Here is a 16,316-nt window from a genome sequence, read left to right on the forward strand (position 1 = left end):
CCATCATCTTGACCGTGTTTCCGAAGCTTCAAAGGTTGGAACTACGTTTATGGCGCGACAGAAAGTAGGTTGTAATAACGCCAAGTAAATATTTTAAAATAGAGTCATTGGAATTTTAGCGGAAGGCAGGGAAATTAGCAATTGCGGAAGTTTTTGGCTAGTTGTGGTTGGCCATAACGGAAGGCATCACACATGAAAACAATGCGGCATGATAGCGGAAGAAGCAGACGAGGCATTACAGTGAACTTAACCCAGAATGTTTTTATTTGGGCGCCCTGATGTCGAAAATGTAGAACACATGAAGGGCAAGTACACTCTAAGCAAAAATAAACCTATATGAGAGTAAAAAGGGAGAAAACTGTCCTCTCGCGCACTCTCTTGCAGGTATGCTGTTTCAGTTTCTGAGTTCATTTTGATGACTAAATAAACGGAATTGTTAGTCTTGCAGCGGTAGGTATATTCCAACTGTAAAGCCTAGTAATTTGATGCAGTCAGCGATGGGAGGAGGCATTTTAACCCGGCACAGGATGTACTGAGCTTAGTAAATAGGGGAGGTTGAAACCTCAGACTGGAATCTTCGTAACCTCTAGAACCTTCACATATTTTGAAGAGGGAACTTGTTTCCGTTGCCAACCGTAAGTAGGCCGCATCTTTAGTGCTGGAAACCTACTCCAAGGCTTGAATGCCCTACCCATTAAAGGGAGTGTGTTAGAGGACAGTGTACTTCCTTTTTACTCTTTTAATTTCACAGTGTAAGTTATATAATATATAGCGTAATTATATAATATACAGGGCTTATCAGGCAGTTCTGAGAAGGGCTTAGATGCCGTTCTGTCGGTGCAGTGTGCTTGTGTGAATTCCGCACATATATTCAACCATTCAGAAAGCACAGCCTCATTCTTTGAAGGGCAATATGCGCGTGCAGTTCCAGTATATTGTTCCTGACGCTGCATCCTGAAAGTACATGCTTTCTCCGCCTCCTAAGAACAGCATGAGCAGATCGTCAAAATCGTTACGTTCGCTACGACGGCGCAATCCACGGCGCCCAAGTCCCATTGTGGAGCTCAGGAAAGGCTGCAGGATCACTCGGCTTGTTCCCCACGGGTACAGCTTCCGCTCGGTATGCGTCTATGCGCTTCATCAAGTCAGATACAACCTGCGAAAGCAAAACAACATACCGGCATGAACACGTAGTACACTGCAGTAAAGAATTAGAAGCACCCGTTGCGCACCAGTTAGGCGATTGCTGCTTACACGTGTTTACGGTCAGCGTAAAGTGGAGGCGGAAAGGGACTGCTTACCTACTGGAAATTGGGAGAGGAACGTTGTGTACTTAATATTGTGTAGATGCGACAAAACTACTCCACCTAGAGGCACGGCGGTTGCAGGTAGCTGCTAGCGATTGGACGCTTCAGGGACATTACTTTTCTGTCCAGAAAGAACGTACACAACAAAATTATTCCCTGAAGGAATTTTCTTCTAACTGGGCTAGTTAGCTACGCCTCGAACCATACACTCCACCCCTCTTCTATTCGCTATTCTGAACGATTTTTCTTAATATCAACACCGATATCATCACACGTGCCCTTCATATCAGAGCGGTGGTTTGCACGCTAAAATGAACAGTTGTCAGAAACAAAAACTGTGCCTCCTTATTCCGCCATGCTTATACAAACAATGCTGCATTCTTGACACGCAGCTGCGCCGCAGGCGTTTGTCTGTAGCGCACGCACACTATTAATATGCGCAATTCTACGTTTCCCAGTAATGCATGATACTCAACATTTTCTATTATACTTATACGATTCAACCTTATTGATTTTTCGCAACTGGTTTTAATCAGCTTCAATTCAGACTGCATTATTAAATTAGCATACATTTTCATTAATGCTCTTGACATTGAGAGTCGGTCAAACTCGTAGCTTTGTTATAAAAAGCGGGATTAAAAATTTTTCACCAAGCAAATTTATTGATCACCACTTCGGGCTTCGTCACGACACCCCCGCTATTTAATGGCGTTTTCACGTTGTAGGACTGGCTACCTGAAAACTACTTGTTTTCTGAAATGAAATGATAGCCGCAAAGCTGATCCGTCCCTGAACGGGTCCACTTCACCCAAGCCGGGGCTATTGCCCATCATTTTCATCTCAGTTAGTTCACAAGAAGCTTGCGGGAATCTTGGCCGCTTCTCTTCTTTTGCCTTTCAGCGCAACCAACCGCAACAAAGCTTCCCTACATATCACGAACACTGCTCAAAACTACGCCAGCGCGGCATTCCGAAAGCGGACGCGCCTGTTGCCTACACAACTAAAATCATGATGATAATGATTAATTTTACTGGCGCAAGGGCAGCTTTGGAAAAATAGCGCCTTGGAACAAAGCAATTTTTTTTACGCGAGGTGGGCTCTAAGAATCATTTTACAAGAATTTTTCCCCCTACAAGCCGAGCCTCAGACCAGGAGAAAACCTGTACCCATTGTACTATCGGTCAGCACCCGGCGCCGCTATGAAGTGGATGTTCAAACCAATAAGCTACCGCTGCAGTACAACTAAAGTGCCCGACGGCGCCACCGCCTCCGCATCTCTAGGCCGTCACCCCGTGACGTTTCTCTATGATTGCTTTTTCTGCAATTTGAGGAGAAGCAAATCCGAAAACGTGACGTCACAAGGATAGACTTTGGACACGAACCTCTGGAAGCGATTCGGCCAGGTTGTTCAGTTCACACGGATCTTTGATGATATCGAAGAGGAATGCACCATCAGCAGGAGAAAAGTTTTTGCTGCTGCTACGGCCGCACTTTAGCGTGGCTCGTTGTCTCCAGCCTCTTGGGAACCTCAAGCGGTCAGTCTTGTACAGGTCTCTGAGCACTGCCGCTGCGGTCGACTGGGCAAGCAACCGGTCGAGATCGTTGTGAGGCCGACGGCCCCCGGCAGTCTTGTAGCGGCCATTGTCTTCTTCGGTCCCGTCTAGCACAAGTTTGTACCGCAAGTTGCGAATTGCTGTCACCGTGGACTTCGAGTCAAGTGTGTCAGTATTGTAAAGCATCTCAGTGCGAGGTGAAGGCGCGCCAGTCGATAGATGCTCCCACATGTCCAGTCCGTCCACATCTCCGAGGTCTGCCACGTCGCCTCCTGAAAGCGCAGACCGGGTATAAAAAGTAACGCCTAGGTGACACTGACTGAGGTTTCTTTAGCTTCCAAGCTATGTGGCAACTAAACTGTGGCTTAAAGCTACGACACGAAACAAAACAAAACGCAAAATTACCAGAGTAGGAATAAGAAGAAAAAGGGAGCCCTTGTTCCTTCTTTAGAAAGCTTTATATAACATCACACAGCTGATTTTCATCACTAAGATAAGATGCTACACACCTTCGTAAATCATGCGCATTGAGCGTTTGGTTAAGCGTTATTGAGGTTAACCGTAACGCACACGCGTCCAAGCACGCGCAGGTGTAACTCGTGACAAACGTTAGTCCTGCATCTGTGTTCCTCCCTTTGTGCTCGGTGTTTCAGCAAGAAACGAAAGTTGCCCGAATACAGATCTCATACAGCAGTGAGGGCACGTAGCACTGCCGGGTCACCTTTAAAAGCGAACGGATCTACTAATATGGCACCTTCGACACCACAACATTCCCGCATAGAACTCGTGGCGCCGTCTAAGTGCCGTAATGGAGGCGCAGTGACCTCCGCAACAAAATTGTCAATTTGCAGAAGTAGACTTTCTTTACGGTCAAAAGTACTGAACAGACCTGAGAAGCAGCATCCAACACCGTTGCAAGGTTGGCTCCGACTGAAGCAACTTCCGGGGCGAGAAGAAGCCCCTTACCCCCCCCCCCCCCCCCCCCCCCGGTACAAACAATGAAAGTCCGTACTCCCGGAAAAAAACGGTGAAAGCTAAAGTTACCGGACATTTCGTAAATTCGGTTTCTCTTAGCTGGTCGATTGCGTGCCTTGGAAACGGAAGGTGACTGCTGCTTGTCTAGTATTCATTCCTCTTTGGACTACAATTTTACTCGGACTGGTAAGTGGAGTTTAATGAGCGGAAACCGAGACTAGCCGAAGTCTCCTGCCTATGGAAACTGTTGTCAAACATTACATTCCACTCAAGCACGGCGCAAACATGAGAAATAACATACGAGGAGACTCCAAGAAATTATTTGGGATCTAAAATAATAAAGTGGAGCACGAACCAGCTATCCTGTAGAGTGTGGGCAACCAGTCAGTGAAGTGCATGAACTGGTGGGACACCCTCCGTCTCCTAGCAAGCAGGGGACTCCAGACGAAAGCGGGCACCCTGGTGGATCCTTCCCACACAGACAGTTTCGTCCCTCGCAGCGGCCAGTTGAAGCTGCGGCTGGAGTGGCTGCCAAATGGTGTACCGCCGTTGTCGCTGCTGAAGATGACGACGGTGTTGTCTAGCATTCCAGCTTCGCTGAGTGTCTGGAACACCTCGCCTACAGACTGGTCCAGCGCGTCTAGCATGCCTGCAGGTAAAGTCGGCGCGCGCAAAGCATGTAACGGCCAGATGCATTAAATGGACTTCCACAGGATCGAGTGTTATCCTCTTGACTTGTAAAGATAACTGTTCTTTTTTTTTTTGCCAACTGGTTGCCTTTTAATATAGGACCACATTCTCTAAGGCCGGTACACCCGATTTTCGCGACAACAATTTTGCGTTTTCTCTGGTGTGGTTCCGAATGATGCTCACCCAGGTGATAATCCAGGTAAAAGCATGGATAAAAAAAAGTGCTCAGACGATCTCATGCGATTATCTTGCTTAAAAAGTGATTTTTACGCAAGGCTCTTGAGATTAAACCTGGTGTTGGGATTGTCGGCAGTCATGTACTCTATGACAGTGATGCTATCCAAGATTTCAGCCCTTCATACTTGGTTCGCAGAGCACCGCCGCTACCGCTATCTCCATTCAATTCAATTTATTTCGCATTTTTACGAGAGTACAAAAATTCGATGGCAAGCAACAAAAAGCTGCTGATTAGCAGCTTGACGAAGGTTGCTGCCCCCATATTTGATAGTTTGAAGGGAATTAACATATAGCTTCTCATAGAAACAATTATAGATGTCTGGCTTAAAAGCAGGGAAGATCACTTATACATATGTTGTTGACACTCTCTATAGGCGTACATGTGTCTATGGACACTATCCATAGACACTATCCATAGGCGTACATGGAGACATATTACAAGCAATAACACTCAGCTATTAGACATGCATTGGCGCATATGCTGGTGCATCCAACCACGGCCACCCTCGAGAGGGTGGCCGTGGGTGGACGGGCTACCCTTGTAAGCGTCCAGTAGTACCGCTTACGCAGTAAAATAAAACTACCCATATGTTTAGAAGCGTACATCACGCATACACAACCATAAATAGCGCACACTGTATACAATGTTGCTGAAATTGTCCATGTGAGATTAGAAGAGGAAGATCAAAAGGATAAAAAAATACGGACTAAGCATAAAATGTTTGCGATAAATTACATGGGCTTCCACGCAATGTCTAGTGGAACTAAGAAGAGCAGTTGAAAGGCGCGGTAATCTGTCTCTAATCCCAAGGGCTCTCAGCGAGAACGCATTTGGGACGCAGTTGCAACCAGTCATTCCATGTTGCATCTACTTATCTTTTTTTCTTTCTGATCTTCAGCGCACAAACATTCCAACTGCTGTGTGTGTCTGCTCGTTCTTGGTCCCTTGTCCTGTTCGCGCTATTGCTCCGAAATTCCAACTGCATCTGTTGTTTTCAAACTTATAGGTTTGTCACATTATATATAGCTTGGGGAGCTGCATATAACTAGCCGCATAAAATCTAGAACTTTGGTTCAAATAAATATTAAATCTAAGCTTACCACCGGTTTAGCGCAATAATCAGCGATAGCTGATTGCCATTAACAACCGAGAGAGTGGCAGACGAATTTTGACGTTCCACAGGCAACTGCGCGGCTGGAGCGTCTCACAGGCCTGTCTCACAGGCCTCACAGGTCTCTACGCTAACGTGCTACGTGGACACAGCAGATCCAATCTAAGGGTAGATGACCATCGCCATGACAAATCCCGAGGGCAAACTGATCTACTGCGTGCCAGTACGCACGTCCAACCCCACTCGCGCAGCGGAGGCAGCCATTGCGCTAGCGCTTGCTACCAACTCAAACCCTAACGTACTCACAGATTCCCAAAATTACTGCAGAAATATAAACAAAGGACTAATCCGTCAACCAGACATCACACTCTTAGCGAAACATCATCATAATCAAGCCTCAATCATATGGTTTCCAGGGCACACGTACACAGGGATGGGGACGATGCCGCCCACCGGCACTCCCGAGCTCTCTTATACCGGGATCCCCCCTTAGCCGACGAGGCAGAGGAACACGATACACAGCCCATAATCAGCTTCGCCGAACACCTACAGGCCTGCAGACAGGCCAGACAGACATAGCCTACACCTCATAAATCTCTAGACTAGGCAGAAGAACACAGCCTTCGTCGACTACGAACAGACACTTCTCGTAACACCACTTAAACTCCACAAATGGTATCCCTCACTCTACAAACCACATTGTCAACACCGTGCAGAAATAGTTGCAGCTTTTCACATGATGTGGGCATGCCAATATCATCCTGCTATTGACAGACTTCCTAATCCCACTTTGAAGCAGTGGGATGCACTCTGCACAGCGAGGATCCCTACTAGAAACAAGGACTGGTTTGCAGGACCCACGCTGCGGTGCAGGCCAATGGGCTGCTGGAATAGGCGGACCATCCAAGGCTCCGATAACTGTCATTCTTTAAATAAAGTTTTCAATGAATCAATGGCCTTCTTGCGCTTGCGGTCTTCGTTTCGATCGCGTTCCCGGTAGACCTCACGGACTCAAGGGCGCACTAGCTTGCACGGAAGAAATAGTTTGTTCTTAGTGTTGTGTAAATCTCTGCGAGAACCCCATTGCGACAATAAAGTTTTTCACTCACTCACTCACTCACTCACTCACTCACTCACTCACTCACTCACTCACTCACTCACTCACTCACTCACTCACTCACTCACTCACTCACTCACTCACTCACTCACTCACTCACTCACTCACTCACTCACTCACTCACTCACTCACTCACTCACTCACTCACTCACTCACTCACTCACTCACTCACTCACTCACTCACTCACTCACTTGAAGTCAACCATCCGTTGGTATTGAGGGCATGGAAGGCGCAAAACGGGCTCACTGGACACAATCGCTCTGTGACTGTGCGATGTCAGTGCACGTTAAGGAACCCCAGGTGATTGGAATTTCCGGAGCCCTTCAGTACGGCGTCCCTCATAGCCTGAGTCGCTTTGGGACAATAAATCGCATAAAACCATTCCTACATATTGAGCCAGTTACGCGCCTTTCATTTCTCAAAGCCAATGGGGGGCTTATTAAAATTAGTTGTGGTGAGGAAAGGAAATGGCGCAGTGTCTCACTTCAGTGGACATCTCAAAAGCGCTTTGAGGTATGTAACGGTGGTGTCCACCCAATATGTAACGCGTAACGCGTTGCACGGCTGCCGTCGTGCTCCCTAAATGGTTTCTACTAAGTGGCTAGCACAAAGCTATTGTAGCTTTCGCTGTAAAACTGAAGAATGTTCAACTTAGCGCAAGTACACAGCGGCAAGCGATGGCACGTTACTGTTCTGTACATCGTATAAACACCAACTTAAGAAAGCCGGCATTGGCCGTCGCATTGAGGTCCAACCGAGTTCATTACCAAGCTGACTGACCTGCAAAAATGGTCCTGCTTTCTTCTCCTATGTAGGGAAACTTGTCAATATTCTCCTGCGGCGCCTCAAGAGGCATAGCGCCTTCTGTTCCATGGGGTGCCTGGTAGCTCAGGAAAAGAAAGAGTGGCTGCGGGAGAAAAACAAACGCATGCGCCTGTCATGTAATGAGGAAGTGATTACTCATTGACATCCACCCAAACGCAGCCATACGGATACAAAGGAAAGCTAAACAGCTTTCTCATCAACTTCGTAGTTGAAGAAAAACTCGTCCTGATCCGGGGTTCGAACCCGGGACCACCGCTTCACCGGAGCAGTCGCTCTACCAATTGAGATAACTGGGAGGGCAAGCTTATGGCAGGGCGAGAGCGAATTGATCTATAAATCAAAACTAATCTTTTGAAACTTATCTAATTATTGTGTATTGTATTACTTTTATTGTATTCTACTCAGTGCCTCTTGCAAACTATTGTATAATGTTTCTCTTCAGTTGTTGTTTCTTTTTATTTTTTTTGCGCTGTTCTCTAACTTCTATGTAGTGTCCCACTCACACAATGCTCCAATGTAAAGGAGCCTGTGAGTAACTTGAATAAAAAAGTGGGAACTGTTTTGGTAAAATGTTTACGGGTATCCCCCAAGGTGGAGCAGAATTGTAATAAGGGAGTTATTACTCATTGACATCCACCCAAGCGCAGCCATACGGCTACAAAGGAAAGCTATACAGCTTTCTCATGAACATCCTAGTTAAAGAAAAATTCGTCCTGTTCTGGGGTTCGAACCCGGGACCACCGCTTCACTGGAGCAGTCGCTCTACTCCACCTTGGCGGATTCCCCCATAACATTTGACCAATGCGCCTGTGATGTATGCAAAAAATTAGGGGGACACTTAAGCTCCGCTATCAAGGGCATCAAACGACAGTGTTAATTGTTCCCTTCGGTGGTTTCTCTTCAGACAGAGTCACCGTTCTTTGTTTGCATTCACTCATTGATCACAACAGTTTCCACATTCTGGCATTTCAACTTTTCCACACAGCAGTGTTGTCTCTATATGCACAGACATTGATTAGTACTCACTGCACGACACAAATAATCACATGGCGACATAGAAGCGTTCCACCCGGACGCACGAGCCGTACTGAGAAATAGCTCGCTCGCCATCTGATGGAGCATCAGAACATCGTTTGGGTTTTCTCGTGACCAACATGTAAATAGACCATGCAAATAGAACATATTTTCAGTGTAAAAACATTAGACATCACTGCGGCAGCCCGCAATGGGAGAATGCGAAAGCATTGACGCCTCCTTAACACTCGTCGCCTTTCGTAGACCGTGGAGTAGCCCCGTCTGACGACGTAGATGCCTCATCCGTAACGGCAAACGCGCTAACGCGCGCACGCTATTTACACACTCGAAAGAAGCACGCGAACTCGAGGGCGGCGGCGGCGGTGGTGAAAACATTTATTAGCAATGGACAGGAGGTATGCTTGGATCAGTCCGTAAGGGACCAATCCTTACAAGCACTGGGTGGAGGTCCCTAGCTTGGGACCCCTGTGGCGGTGGCCGCCGCCGGGCGCGCCCGACTAATGCTTGTTGGGCCTGTAAGTCGTGGCAGCCGAGCAGGGTCACCTTTCAGTCCTCCCGGGTTGGGTTGGGGATGGGGGGAATAACCGGGTTGAGGGGGTGTGTGGGGGGGGGGGGGGGGGGGGGGGCAGGCCCACACCATGTGTGTCCGAAGACACCGCACTACCGTGCGGGCAGCTGCCTTTAAAGGAGGGGCCAACATGTTTTAGTGCTGCCGGGCACAGCAATGTATTGGTGAGAAGGCGGAGAAGTAGCCGCTCATCCGCCTTCTTAAGGCCTTTACACGGGCGATGGTCAATGCGATGTCTATCTTTTAGTAGGTTGCAACATCTTTAAAGGTATAGACCGGATTAAAATCGGATTCCTGATCGGGTAGGAAGGAGAAAACAGCCCGGTGAGAGAGCGTGAGCAGGGGTCCATTTAAGGCAATGGTGTGCGGGGTCCGTATCCCGTATGCAATTTTGGTAGATTCGATAGGCTATGAAGGGGAGTGCAGTCTTGTTCGACGTTCGGACAAGCCCTTCGCAAGTCGGTGATTATGTATTTTGAACCGGAATGTGAGGCCGCGAGAGCGATCTCGACCTCTTCTGCTTGTGTTGTACTGCGGGCTCCGAAGGTGAGGCCGTTAACTGTGTTGGTGTTGTGAACCACCGCGGCCGTGTACCATGCCCCGTGGTGAGGGCCGGAGTCGTCCGCGTAGCCAACGACTGGCGTAAGAGGAAGTGCCCGAGCGGAAACGGCGCGCACAAACGTTCTAGAGGGTTCTTTTTTATCCGGACACCGGTCCTCGAAGACGTCAGTGACTGCGTTTCAACGAGGCGACATGACGTCCCGCATCACGATGACAACCATGTTGGCGCGCGGGCCCCGCGCAACCACCCATTGACGCGCCGAGCTCTCTCCTATGTCGTCACGGTGGCCCCACCGAACGTCACGACATGACGCCATGGCGCGACGTCTTCTGTCGCCATGACAACCGCGTTGGCTCGACGTCACCGCTCCCAAGTATTGCATCATCTTTTTTCGATACATTTTTATTTATTTTTTAGTTAACGTGGTTGCAAGTGGATGCGTTTTACCGCAATTTTGACATGTACTACCATTTTCACGTCCTCATACTATATCGATGTCTGATGCCATCTTGAGGTCTAAGTGACATTTTTCGCTCTAATTAATTAATTACTCCACATCGACCAAATTTTGACGTGCATCCTCCTCTATCACACACAATCATTATTTTTCGTTTAAAGCTCACACGAACGCACATATCGCTGCCGAAACGTTTTGCGGACACGAAATTGTCGACATAGCCAACAAAGGCTTTCGCCTTAATAAATACCATGTTAAAAAAAAAAGGCCTGTTTGGTCTAGTCGGTGGCGCGCTTGCTTAGCGACCCAAAGCTCGTGGGTTCGAATCACGCCTAAGAATAGTGAGCTTTTTCTTTACGTAAAACTAATTATTAAGTTGTGTGGTCGAAGACATACACCAGCCTTTATTTCGCATTACAAATCCTGTTTTCGAACAGTTTCATTCGAGACGTCCCCGCGTGACGCCGGTTTCTGGCCACAACACCGACGACTCTTTTTCAGCAGAACGGATCATGCAGACTAAGCCTGAATCATTGAGCTCCTCCGGACAATTAGCTACTCCATAGTAATGAAGAAAACGCCTGCTGCAAAACTGTCATACGGTTGGCTCACCTTGTCCTTTTGCCTGCTGCGAATGAGATACTGAGCCCTCTGTGTATAAAGCGTTGTAGAGTAAATGCCATTGTCCTCCCAGCGAGGTTCCGTGTTTAACCAGAAATCAAGACCCGTGTGGTTTGCCTGCGCAGATGCAATATGCAATCAAAAAATGTCGCACCGCAAGATATGCCTGGTCATAGCACAGTGAGTGATCACTTCAAATGTAGTCGGCTACTCGAGCACTTGCGCCGGGGCAGAAAATTTTTTTTTTTCGTTATGGAATGAACACACCTTTGATAATCTAAAAAAAACACCAAAACTGTAGAAAAAAAAATGTCAATGCACAACTACCAGTCAGATAGAAAACATATATCCTTTTAAGGGCTACTTACTCCTTGTATCCTTTCAAATTGCTTGCATCTACTGGTGCTGAGGAAATTACAGCCTTTATCAAAAGTACAAAGGCCAGCGGGTTCGTTTCCATGCCGCGCAGTGGGGCTCCTGCAGCATTCGTGGAAGTCCTTTACTTTCGGAGGGATGCTACACAGTGTTCTCTGGAATAAAACCCCTTCGGCTCTGTGCTATTTTTCATGGATAAAAATGGAAGGAGTTGCGGCCACTGCTTCTGTCGGCAACTCTTACTCAACTGCGGCAGCGCCTTAGCCGCAGCCTCTACACATCGAAACGAGCGAGATGTTCTTCCAAAGATAATGGGAAATCAAGTTTGCTGTATACTGCGGTTTTCTGTGTACATGGTTGGATGACACACAGAGAGCAATAGGGTTTTCATGTCCAGTGCGAGTCGCTCCTCTCACGGCTAGCATGCTGTCGCAAGTGAAAGCCAGGACCGCTTTCTCTGCATTGGCCAATCAGTGCGCACTGCGGGCAATGAATATACTCGTGAAAAGTCAACTAAAAGTAAAGGCCCAGGCCTGTTTCTGCCTTCTGCATACGCACAAAAGTCTCGCTGTGGGTGTAGTAGTCCTCTTCCCCGTAGTAGAAACCGTAGAAACTGTCGAAGCCTCGAGATGTCGGGGTTAGAGTTTCCATGTACGCTCCAAGATGCCACTGTGATAAAAAGAACAACGTTCACAGAGCTCTTAATATAAAAAAGAGGTCCGAAGTTGAATTTCGAAATAGTGCCAAAGCGTTCGCATTACAGATCTAAGACATTAAACAAAAAAATGCAATATAGTATTACAGCCGAAACGAAAGTAATAAGGGACAAGTAACCATAAAAAGCTTATAAAGAACAATTGTAACACGATCTAGGTTAAAAGCCAGGCAAAAAAAAAGTACTGGAGCGCCATGAGGTCTCGGAGGACCCAACTACAACCGCTAAATTTAGCGGCAGAACTCTGACATAGCTGTACGTGTTGCCAGACCAGCGGCACCGGTGCTGCAGATGAACCTGGCCAGCTGCCGAGCGCAACCCACCCTGCTCGGAAGATTGCAGACGCACTCAGTTCATAACCACTCCAGTCTATCACTAATTACCAACGGGGAATATGAAACCACATGCCCAAATTGCAACCGCGGTGAACCCGCCAATCAGGCGCACGTCCTCTGGGAATGCGAAAATAACCCTCCCCACAGGCCCTCCTGCCAGCTCCCTCTCCGGAAAGAAGGCACCAATTCATCATCCTGTCAGACGAGACCACTTAATTTGCACTCATTTCGGGGGCCCAGGACGTCGCTCCCACCTGGTTTGGGGGTCATACAGGACCACCTGCCCTAATTCCAGCTACCTGTTGCAATTAAAGTTGTGTGTCTCTCTCTAGATCCTGAAGCTACCGCTAGAGAGCGCCACCGCACCGGCCAAAATTAACAGTGACAGTGGAACTCTGGCGCAGCTGTACGAGCTTGTTGCCAGGCCAAGCGTTACAGAGCACATTAATTTGGCAAGTCAACGACCTCCTTAGGCAAATCGCTTAGAAAACAATTAATATAAACTAGCTGCAAATAAGGCGGCTGTGCAAAAGGAAATTCAGGACTAAAGTATGCGTATATATTTTTCTTGCATTCTGTTCTCGTACTTTTTCTTAAGGGTGTTTTCTGTTGTTTCCGTAATGTTTGAATCGCTCTTTTTATATGCTACTTTCTCGACACATGTGCACGCATACACGTCCCTGTGAGCGCGGACGCCGAAAATGAAGCAGCAAGAGCAAAGAAAATATTACGCGAAAAACAGCAAAGGCACTAAAAAAAAAGCGGCTAAAGAACTGATATGAGCCGCTCCGCAAAGTTTTGCGTTCAATTAAAAAGTTATCGAGCGATTACCTTTCCAACCAGATGTGTTTCGTAGCCAAGGTCCTGGAGGTACTGGGGTAGAATCCGTTCGTCTAGTGGCAGCCCCCAAGGCTCACTCGGTTGAATAGGGAAGCCTTGTAGGCCTAACAGCAACATGCAAGGATATATTGCGTAGCTTATGACGTGGAAACAGTTGCATGCATGCTCTTCAGCGACGCACGCATTTACTGCAGCAATGCCCGATTTTTATTCGGTAATTATTTTTATTATTCACCACATTTGCATAGTTTGGGCCCTAAGGGAAAGAAAGTACTTTTTTATGGTTGATTAAAAACAACCCGTGTATGGGGCAGCTGTTGCGTATTCCGAATGGCTTTCTTGTTTTATCCCATCTGCAGGTCGAATCACGTCATCGAGATTATTCCTGGCATTCTTGAGGTAGGTGAAGAACTCTTTAAGAAATTCACGTAGATGGTGGCGCCAGCTTTCCTTCTAGGTAATATTGAGAAACTGTATGATTGCTTGCACCGTGAAGCATCATTGGCAATGTATATTTCATTTTGTTTGAGGATCAACAAAATCAATTATGCAATGCCAATGATGTTGTAGGGGGAAGTCAACAGAAACACGAGCCACAAGTAGCACTTTGCAAGTTCCTGTAGTTATGACTTCATTAATCCCGCTGAGCCGCAATAATTAAGGAAAGAAATACTATAAAGTAACGCAAGGAAAACAAACAAATTGTCCAAACTTCTGAAGGAAAAAAGTGCCTAAGATAGAAATTTTCAGGAACAACATAGGCAAACGTTTTTGGCCATGGCACTGAACATCTCTGAGAAAGAACGAAACCTCTTTGCAGTCTATCAGCTGCGCGGCGAGTCATACCTCTAGGACCTGGTCGACCATTCTCAGTGGCATTCAAGCGAGGCGTTATCCTACGTTCAAAGGTTTCATAAGATGGAGCGACAGTACGCGATTTAGACGTACCCATTCCGTAGCGACAGTACGCTGTTCGCAGGGACGGATTTACGAGGCTGCCTCGGCTGAATTTCGTGAAAAATGATGAAAACGTGACGCCTCTCATCCGTCTCCCCGCCTCCACCGCACGTACTGGACGAGATGCCACTGTCCCGCCTGACTTGACGTGGCCAGGCTGCTCTTACCGAGCAAACTCTCGCGAGCAATCTTTAATTTAAATGCCACCTGTAGTTGTATGCCGTTTGCTCGTAATCCGTAGTTGTATGCCGTTTGCTCGTAATCCGCTGGGCATGTTGGGAGGACACCGCAAGGTCACGTGACCTAAGTGGCCCACCTGCCCCGTAGGTTGCTTCTCTCGGGATTTTTTGTGGAGTATTCGCGCGCAGTAAACGGCGCCGACGGCTACGTCGGGCTTTCTGCGACAAGAGCTCCTTAACGCGGTCACGTTCAAATGCGCCTGACGCCGTACACAGGTGCAGTGTTTAACAAGCTGTCTGAGATTCCTTCCCTGGAATGAGAAAGAAGCCTACCTTTTTCACTTTCATTAGTTTTCTGCTAGAAACACAAGCTCTTCAACATATTCGCAAATCCGATGCGTAAGAAAGATTAAAGTTTTGTCCCTGAGTGCTGATCGAGATTTTCCGTTCATATTGCTCGCGCCTCTACAGCTCTTCTCATTCCCATCTTCGCTTCTTGGGTCCGGACTGTTGATACTAATGTTCTGAATTTCATCAGTGGCCATCACGTTCTTTATTGTGTTTTGCTTTTTAGGCTCACCTGTGCGCATCGGGTAGCGCCCGGTCATGAGAGCGGCTCTCGAAGGAGAGCAGGCGGGCTGGGCGTATAAGCTGTTCAGGATGACGCCGTCCGCAGCCAGAGCGTCCAAATTGGGCGTGGGGATCTGAGGGGACCCGTGGAAGCTCACGTCGTCCCATCCCTGAATGAGAACAGAAGCAAATTAACTGGACGTTTGTGCGTGCGGTAATGCGAAGTTCAGTGGCATCTGATCTGGCGCGAAATACTTGTGCCAGTCGGAGTGTTGGGTGACTGGGCAGGGTTCAGGGATGTTTGTTGCGTTTATGTCGCCACACTTGCATTAGCGCTACGGGTAAGCTCCCTTCTTGACATCCGCGTCCACACTCCCAAGCCAGCAAGCTGCAGAGGTTTTAGCCTTTTTATGAAAATCAACATCAAGATTGAATATAATCTTATTATGTATACGAATATCGCAAGTGGACTCAAGATAATCGCTTTATCGCGAACTTTTGCCGCTTTTTATGCGAGGCTTATTTGCACTCCTTTTTATAACTTTCCTTTTTTCATTATGCCTAATCGCAAACAGCTCGAATAAAATAAAATAAACGCAACCTCAAGCGTCTTTTGCTATCACTTTATTATTTGAGATTTGATGGCTATTTGTCGTGGTTTTTTAACGGGTTCGATTCCAAGAGAGGGCAAATGTAGCAAGAGGCGGCAGAGATTTAGGTGGGCATTTGAGATCAATAAGCATGCGGGGATACGAAGGCCGCAGCGGATACAGGACTGGGTTAATTGGAGAGATATGGGAGGTGCCTTTGTCCTGCATTGGGAATAGTCGGGCTGCTGCTGATGATGACGCGCTGTGAATGCTTTGATATACGAGTCACGTTCATTTGTTTCGCGCATCCGGTTTAGTCAGTAGCATTTTTAATTTATCGTATTCGGCATTTGTTGTATCCCTTTTTTGTTTTTATTTTTTCCTATTGAATTCTGATGCTTCAATATGTATTCAGTTTTTCCTTTATATAATTATTCTGCGGTTTCAACTAAACTTGTTGATTTCAGTATTTGCTGCATTCCACCCTTATGTGTGGTTAATACTTCATTCTTTTCTTTTCGTTCCTTGTAACTTCATCTTATGCCAGAGCTTTTCGATAAGTATGGGGCATTGTGGAAAAGGGAGGCACTTACCATATCATCTGCTAGCAGGTAAACTATGTGCGGCTGCGATCTTGAGCACAGAACCGCGGGTAGAACCAAAAGGAGAACTGCCGGACATACCATCATGCTTCC

The 16,316-nt window shown here is 47.2% G+C and overlaps 1 protein-coding gene across 1 annotated transcript; it reads right to left on the minus strand.

The window, feature by feature from the left end:
- Positions 1 to 241: 241 nt before the first annotated feature.
- LOC149341986 (arylsulfatase B-like) lies at positions 242 to 16,316 on the minus strand. The gene is made up of 9 exons (XM_089542058.1): positions 16,215 to 16,316; positions 15,042 to 15,201; positions 13,317 to 13,429; positions 11,994 to 12,104; positions 11,052 to 11,177; positions 7,773 to 7,899; positions 4,191 to 4,484; positions 2,690 to 3,132; positions 242 to 1,156 (listed from the first exon to the last, which is right to left on the minus strand). Exons 1-9 carry the CDS (start codon positions 16,308 to 16,310, stop codon positions 1,022 to 1,024), a joined length of 1,605 nt encoding a protein of 534 aa, XP_089398184.1. The 5' UTR covers positions 16,311 to 16,316; the 3' UTR covers positions 242 to 1,021.

Source organism: Amblyomma mixtum, chromosome 5, assembly GCF_055824585.1.
Source record: "Amblyomma mixtum isolate Tamu chromosome 5, ASM5582458v1, whole genome shotgun sequence".
NCBI lineage: Eukaryota > Metazoa > Arthropoda > Arachnida > Ixodida > Ixodidae > Amblyomma > Amblyomma mixtum.

Bases quoted from the DNA above. Each gene is read 5' to 3' on its own strand.
- LOC149341986 (XM_089542058.1), bottom strand. From the start codon at position 16,310: ATGATGGTATGTCCGGCAGTTCTCCTTTTGGTTCTACCCGCGGTTCTG. The intron at 15,202-16,214 runs GTAAGTGCCTCC...GTTCTCATTCAG, and splicing joins ACCTGCTAGCAGATGATATG to GGATGGGACGACGTGAGCTT. The intron at 4,485-7,772 runs GTCAGTCAGCTT...CTTTACCTGCAG, and splicing joins AAGCAGGACCATTTTTGCAG to GCATGCTAGACGCGCTGGAC.